Genomic DNA, 8,055 nt, shown 5'->3' on the forward strand with positions numbered 1-8,055 from the left:
ACAAAAACATGAGATGTGGGCACTGACTGTGAACTAACCTACAGTGGTGTAAATCATGAGTGACTTCATTAAAGTCAAAGGTGTCCACTAGAGTAAGCATCCCCGTCTTGGCTACATTATGGCTTCAGGCACATTGCCCTGCACTTTAACAAATGTTAACAGGACTTTTCAGCCACGTCAGACTAATTTCATTGAGCCAACATAGTGCATGTCTACATTACATTGGCACAGCTACTGCACTGTAAACAGATGTGTCACTGTAGTGCTGTAGTGTAAACACTTCCTGAAGTGACGGAAGGGGTTTTTCCTATGCTGTACTAAATCCACCTCTCCAGGACAGTAGCTAGGTCAACGGAAGAATTCTTCCATTGATCTAGCTGCATCTATAGTTGGGGTTAAGTCGATATAACCATGTTGCACAGGGCGCAAAATTGTTCACAGCCCTGAGAATGTAACTAGGGTGATCTAATTTTTAGGTGTAGATCAGGCCAAAATTGAAAGCAGCCTTTTTGCTCATCAAGATAGGACTTAAGTGAGCTCAGGCTCTATTTTTGGGTCTGCCACGGACTTCCTGTGTCATCCTGAGCAAGTCACTTACCCACTGTGGATGGGATTCACAAAGATATTTCGGCACCTAACTCCCAGGAGTTATATCCCCCCTCACGTTCCTCACTCTTCCCCATCCTGACCATGCATGCTTTGCCTAATTGATGTTTATAAAGCAATTTGAGATCCTTGAGTTTAGTCACACTCTCAGATATGTGAGCATCATTCCCATTAACTTTGACAGGATTATGCCAATATATATCAGGGAACAGAGGGAGAAATGCAAAGTACTAATTAGTATATTTGTATGACTATAGGACCTAATTATCTATCTCCCTGATGTACTATCCTATAATTTGTTAGTGCTCCAAAGAGTTAAATTATATTTGCAGTTATATCAGTATGACTCTGGAGTAACTCCTTCGAAGTCAATGTAACTGAAAACAGAATGTGCCTTTCTGTGCAGGTATTTAGAGCTCCCATGACACTCACTTGTATCCTGCACCAGGAGATTCAGATCCCTCTCATTTTAGCTACTACACCAATAGAAATTGCAGGTTCTCTTAACTGGTGCAAAACGGTCTTGTTAATTTGTGGAGTTTCCACTATAATATACAGGAAAGAGTGAGATTAAAACATTTAGGGTCAAATCTCGATTACTCTACTTAGAAGAATTTAAAGGGGACCTACAGAGAATTTTTTAAAATTGATCTTTTTCTAAACTTCTTTATGATTAGGCTTTGCAGAATTCACTTTTTTATAATTTTGATGGATAATATCTGTTATAAGCATTTTTCAATGTTTACCTATTTAAATTTTCACAGTCACACAAAACCAATTTAAATGTTCACAATTGTGGAAAATTATGGGGAGAATCAGACAATAATTTAATGATAGTAGATGCTGACATTGAAAAAGTTAAAGCTTTATAACTGTTAAAATACAAACCGTCAACATCACATGTCAAAATATACAAAGCAAATATCCTAAATCATACTCTAAGAAGTTCAAAAGCAGAATTTTTCTTACTTCGCCTATCTTTTCCATTTAAATTATTATCAAAGGCACTATTTTTATCAGTTTGTGTGCGTATGGTAAAGTTAAGATTTACTGTTAAAACGTGACGATCTAATCCTTCCAAGCCTATTTGTAATGCATAAAGAGGCTCTGAAAGGTGTTTTGTTCTTAAAATTACACAGACACACTTGTTTTTTCCTTACAAATAGCAGGAATATCAATTTTGATCGCTCCTAGTTTTGCTGGAGGCCGTGTTGGATGTCTCAGAGGAGAAATACTGTTTGCGCTTATCACTGAAAGTTGTTAAACAATACATAAAGGGACAGATTCTGCTACTCCTACTTACATCTTTCTCCAAGCGTGCCATTAAGTCAATGCAACTATTCATGGAGTAAGATACTATTCAACATGAGTAAAAATTTACTTAAGGAGTGTTAAGGAGTTAGACTAAAAAGTCTCCATCCCTCTTAATTGCTCAGCCATTCACGCACTTGATTCTTGTGATGCCCTCATTTCACTAGTTCTCCAGCAATCAGTCTTGCAGGCTAAACAAGATTTTCTACTGTAAAAACATGGCTTCAAAATAAACTTTCAGGCTTTCTTTATACATAGTAAAGAAGAAAAATTCTCCCTTCTTAGAAAAATTCTCCCACCTTTAATAATTTAACCCACATGGTTTAGTTCAGGAGTTAAATTGACTTTCAATGAGATTTTTTAATAATATTTATGCTATTAACTTTAATGAAAGTATTCACATGTATGAAGTTAAACGTGTATTCGTGTTTGAAGGATCAAGTCTATAGTAACTACATTCTAGTACCCTCTCTTGTCATTTTAATAAAATACATATTTTTAAAAAGGCATACTTTACCCATTCAAAGTCATTTTTACTCCCAAACGAACTCCAATAACAAGTTGTCAGTGGGACTGTTAACATGTATGAAGTTAAGACAGTGCATAAACGTTTGCAAAATCAAGGCTATACTACCTTTCCCTCTATATCTCACTATTACATGCAGCATGAACATTGCCATTAAAACATAATACTGGCTAAATATATTGGGGGGGTGGGAAATTAAACATCCATTTAATGAGGCTTTCTGCATATACCTTACCAAAAAACACCTCCCCACATATAAACCACCACTTCCCACATTTTGCAACCTGGTTTCAAAATGAGCTGTGCATTCAACCCAGTTTTACATACGTAATGTACATGTCTGGTGTGTTATTGCTGTGCTTTTAGAAGTATAACATTAGCTCTGCACACACTTACTGCATTGATGGGGAAGCATCAGTTGGGAAATGGTACCCCCTTTACTTCTCTTCAGTGGGAAAGGCAGGATTGGCTTCTTCTCTTCTCTAAGGGTGGTTAGACAGTAATCAACCCACTGAGGATTGGGTCACATGACGCAGCTCCTATTTCTTTCCTTCACTGTGGGACGGGGGCTACTCCGGCGTCTCACCAGAGGGGAAAGAGGTGTTGGGTTCATCCAAAGGGGGAGTCCAGGAATCTTGTGTTTACTGGCAATTTTGGGGAAATTGCCAACTGTTCCACTAACACCAGCAGAGCTGCACCATGCTACTTCTGCAGTGGGAGATTTAAATAAACTCTGACATAGAGGAAGCCAGGAAGGAACACACATAGGAAAACTGGGTGTATCATGAATGGAGGGAGATGTTTGAGCACAGCTGTTAGAATGTCCATACTACCTTTGCCGACCACGACCCCCTACTAAAATTACCCACTGTTGCCACCACCTGGACAGCTGCACCAGTGGGAGCAATGGTGGGACGAACAGCTCACACCAGTGCCTTGTGTACACTCGTGGGTCTACCATTGCTATAACTGGTGGAGCTGACCTGGTGGTAGCAATGCTTAGAACTTTAGAGGGAAAAGATCCTTTCTAAACAAGGCTACAGAAGGGGAAGCATGTCTGGATGGGAGATGGCTATGTGACTCAACAGTGACAAGGACAGTGGGGTTAGGTGTCTTAGGTAGCAGGCATGGGGGAAATAAACACAAATGGAGGTGACCTTAAGGGGCGGAGTGGAAGTCTCCATTGTGAGGCTTGCACAAGCAGAGCAACCCATGGAGATCAGGAAGCCACTGTAGACCAATTATGATTCTGTTGTCTCAGTGGAGTAAAGAGTGACTAGCACCTTCCTACTAAATATCCCCTAGGTCAGTTCATAACTCCTCTTGTATGTGACTTATCAGAGTTGTATCAATAGCAATATTGTTGTAGTGAGATAGCTCTCATAAATGGGGATCATCGATGACAAACTGGTTGGAAACTCAAAAGGAGAATCTCTCTCCACGAGGCAACCAGGGGGAGGCTAGATTTGCTTTACCTGCAAATGTTTCCTAGTGCCATCACTTCTAGCTCCACTCTGGTTTGTGAGAGTACAGAGCAGCTGAGCGAACTGATTCACAAATATTGCATTACAAAACATGAGGCCATTGGCAGAATAAAGGATCATCAAATCACCATTATATGTTGTGTAGTTGTAGCCCTGTGGGTCCCAGGATAAGTAGTTGGTCCAATAAGAGACATTACCTCACCCACATTGTCTCTCTGATCGCTTTTAGTCAGTCAGCGCTGGTGAAGCCATGACGAGTAACCCGGCCTGAGCTGAAAGTTTTCTGCCGCTGCTCTGCAGCCCGGAGCCAGACCCGCGCTGAGGCAGCTCTCTCGGTGCTCGTCCTGCCCGCATCCCCCAGGCTCGCAGGACAGGTTACACAATGAACCAGGGGCCCTCCTCACCCACAGTCTGCTGGAAAGGGGGCGCTTCGGAGCGGGGCCGTCACACCTGCTGCCCCTGCAGGACACAAGCCCTAGGGTTCCCCGCCCCTCGGAGCGGCGCTGGCGGGGGCTAACAGCGGGGGAAAGCCCCGGCCCGCGCATGGCGCACGCGAAACAGCCCCTGCCGGGAACGGGCCGGGAACAGGCGCCTCCAGCTGGCGGCACGTGGGGCGCCCTGCGGCTCAGCCGGGGAAAGCGGGACCCACGCGGCCCTCGAGCCACGTTCTAGGCCCGTGTCCCTGCCCCCGCCCGGCCCTGCGGGCGGGAAAGAGCTCGGCGCGGGGCCTGTTGCGCCGCAGGGTGGGGTGCTGAGCTACTGCCCGCGCCTCTGCTGGGAGCCGGCCGCTGCCGAGCGCGCCCGGCCGGAGCCAGGCCAGGGGCGAGAGTGCAGGGCTGGCTGCAGGCTGCTGAGGCGCTGCTCCCCGGCTCAGTCAGGCCCGCGGGCCTGTCCGGCCGAACCAAGGCCGCCCCCTCCCCGGCTCAGACACGGTGAGAGTGAGCCAGCCAAACGCGCCCTCTGGGCTGAGCCGCCTGCCCAAAGCGCTCCCCGGGCGCCAGGCCGCAGCCGCCAGCCAGCGAGGGGAGCGCTCACCCCAGCCCCGCATCCGCCCAGCTCCAGGGGCGGGGGCCCTGTGCCATGTTTACAGGCAGTGTGTTAGCCAGTGCCCCCGCCCGGGGCCTTGGCAGCGTACAGCTCCTTCTCCTGCCAGCGTGAGCCCAAGCACCAGCGAGCTGCTCTGAAAATGGCCCTTGGGCTGGCTTTCCTGTCCTTCCAGAGCAGCCCCCAGTAGAGACCGCGGGCGGGTATTTAACCCAGGACCCCTTTAAAACCCGGTACTAGCGCCTGTGGCTGACGTTCAGCATTAATCACCCCAGTTGAAATCTGAGGGCTTGGGGAGCTTTGCAGACAAGCTTAGTTGCAGAAGGATTTGCTGGGCGCTCCTGGCAAAAACCCATCAGCTTCGGCCATTAAGGGTACCGCTCTGGGACGACAGTAACCATGAGTAAAGGGAACCCACCCAATCGTACTCGAAGTTACGGTGCATTTAGAAATGGCCAGCCGTTCACAGCTGGGGTCGTCCGTTGCCCGTATTTAAAAAAATAAAAAGTTTTGCTTTCTTTTTTAATCGTGTCTCGCGCCTGCTGAGAAATTTAACATCGCTTCACACACTGAAATTAGGGATTAATCAATTACAAAAGTGGCACCATTTACAACACCGTAATCTTCCTCTCTTTCCACACTAGCCAGCCCCGGATAAATAAGTAACTGCAGACACCCCTTTTTCTAGACGAAGGGGAAATATGTCGCCACCGTCGGATTTAAAGTAATTATAAGCAGCACAGAGATAAATAAAGGGGCCCGGCGTATACCTGTGCCACACCTCCGCCACTTTGATTTTATTTGCGAGCAATCACTTCGGGGTAACGTACACTATATACAGATCTCTTTTCCCTCCAACAAGGCAGAGCGTGTGCAAGTCGCATCCTTTTGTGCAAGTCCCACAGTCCACGACAAGGGTCCATTTGCAAGGTATCAACTATCGGAGTCCAAGTCACTTTTCCCTTCTTCTTGCCTCTTTTCTGGGGACGTTTTGGAAGCTTTATTCCATTTCTGTGCGTTTTCTGACTCCTCCGAAGAGGATCTCTTTTGCCTTCTCCATTTTGCCCGGCGGTTCTTGAACCAAACCTGTCATTGCAATAAATCAAATCATTATAGTAACAACAACAACAACAACATTTTGTTCAGACAGGCACCCTTTTCAGACCGTACGCGTGATACCAGTTCGGCGTAGAATACACATCTTTGACTCGATTTGCTTTGGTTTGGTTTAGATGGAAAAGCAGAGTAATTACAATCGTTTAGGTATATTTCAAGTCTAAGGTTTACCGCGTTTAAAGAGGGGTGATCGCTTACCGAAATTTGGTAATTATCTGAGTGATCGGCTTATTTAGCCGATTGCAGACGGGTATGTTGAAGAGCTAAACTTTTCGCCCCTCTTGAAAACCTGTTGCATGCTCCTCCATCAGTTTGCCTTGGACAACGTGCGGCGATGTCTGCAGCTAGACTAGGAATTGAGACTCAGTTAACTTTTAAATATAAAGGGGAAAATACCTCCACTTTTTCCTCTCTTAAATGCACCCTCCTGGCCAGCTGTTCCCTGGTGCCCACATCTGGGTATTTAGTTTCCTGGAAGAGGTTTTCCAAAGCTTCCAGCTGCTCGTCAGTGAAGATAGTTCGGTGTCGTCTTTTCCTCCTGCAGTGCAGCTGGTTCAGTAACTGCAGCTCAGTCCGGGACAAGGTGCCCACGTTCATATATGGCAACATCTGGTGGGGCACAGGCGACATCAGGACTGACCCAGTACCCTCGTAGCCTAGAGAGAAGACGACCACACTATTTGCATTGGACGGAGAGATCAAGACCAGGTCACTCCGTTAAAAACCTGTACCCCCTTCTCTCGGACACCGACCAACCGACACAACCCGAGATCCTCCTCTGAGTCCGAAACAAAGAACCCCCGTGCCAAAGAATCTGAAATTAGAATGGGGCTGAGTGAGACGCGTCCTATAGACATAAGACAGGGCAAGGAATTGCCAGGGTGACAGTACTTCGCTGGGATTCCTAGTCACTTCGGAGAGGCAGGGATCCAAACGCTGTTTACAGCTGGCTCATCAAGCACACAAATCGCCAGGTACCCTCCTCGCGAACAATCTCAAACAGCCCCCCCCCCCCAGGTAAAGCGCCCCGGGCTCTCCCAGCTGGGTGAGAACGAACGGGGCACCTGGGCTCGCTTACCTGTTGCAGGGACGCACGAACACTGCTGCGCGCCCAGAGGCTGCACGGCCCCACAGCACGAAGGACCCACGGGGGACGCCTGCACATGCAGCTGCCCGTAGTAGTAGTTGTTGTAGGCAATCCTAGATCCACTGACCGCGGGCAGATTGGAAGCGGGGGCCACCGCCCGGGAGTAAAATCCGCTGTAATCGGTGCCGTAGAGGGATTCCCCATGCAAGTTGGAGAACACCACGGGCGCGGCGCTCTGGTGCAGCAGGACCGACTCCTTGCAGCGGGGTCTGGCGGCCAGGATGTTGTCGATGCTGAACATACCAGCAGGCATTACCCGAACGCTGCAGGGGCGGGCAGGGAGGGACGAAACCGAAACTTTTCCGAGACTTTCAAGGGGATCAGAGCGAAATAAATTGATCTTTTCCAGCAGGCAACGTGTGTCTGAGAGCGAGTGTGTGTGCGCGCGCGCGCGCTCGCAGGAGCCTGTCCTGTAACTTTCCTCCCTCCACTCTCGCCTGTTTACTGATCTCAACCCAGAGGGCTGCATGGAGTATAATCCATCTGAACTTCTTCCCTTTTTTATACCCAGGCGACGTCATCCTGGCTTTAGTTCCTGGTAATAGGCAGATGACAAACAAAACCAGATTTGACTTTATTTTGGGGATGGGGGAGGGAAGAGGTGGAGCTGGGAAAGGGGTACACAAAGGAGTGAAAGGAGCCTGATCTGTGTATTGAGAATTAATGAAATTAACTTAATCCTTTCCATTAGTGGGACTTTTTTTTTCTTTTTGTGAAAAGGCCCGAGATTTAGGCTTGATCTCTCCGCTGCACCGGCTAATTGCCCAGGTTAATCTGATTAATGCCATTGTGGAGAAGTGGTTAGCAGCTCCTAGACCCGT

The 8,055-nt window shown here is 47.5% G+C and overlaps 1 protein-coding gene across 1 annotated transcript; it reads right to left on the bottom strand.

Moving 5' to 3' along the window:
• Positions 1–5,756: 5,756 nt before the first annotated feature.
• Positions 5,757–7,501, bottom strand: GSC (goosecoid homeobox). The gene is made up of 3 exons (XM_084631401.1): positions 7,166–7,501; positions 6,484–6,743; positions 5,757–6,057 (listed from the first exon to the last, which is right to left on the bottom strand). The coding sequence occupies exons 1-3, from the start codon at positions 7,485–7,487 to the stop codon at positions 5,905–5,907; spliced, it is 735 nt and encodes a 244-aa protein (XP_084487527.1). The 5' UTR covers positions 7,488–7,501; the 3' UTR covers positions 5,757–5,904.
• Positions 7,502–8,055: the final 554 nt, after the last annotated feature.

This window comes from Lepidochelys olivacea, assembly GCF_965140295.1.
Source record: "Lepidochelys olivacea isolate rLepOli2 genome assembly, chromosome: 6".
Lineage (NCBI taxonomy): Eukaryota > Metazoa > Chordata > Testudines > Cheloniidae > Lepidochelys > Lepidochelys olivacea.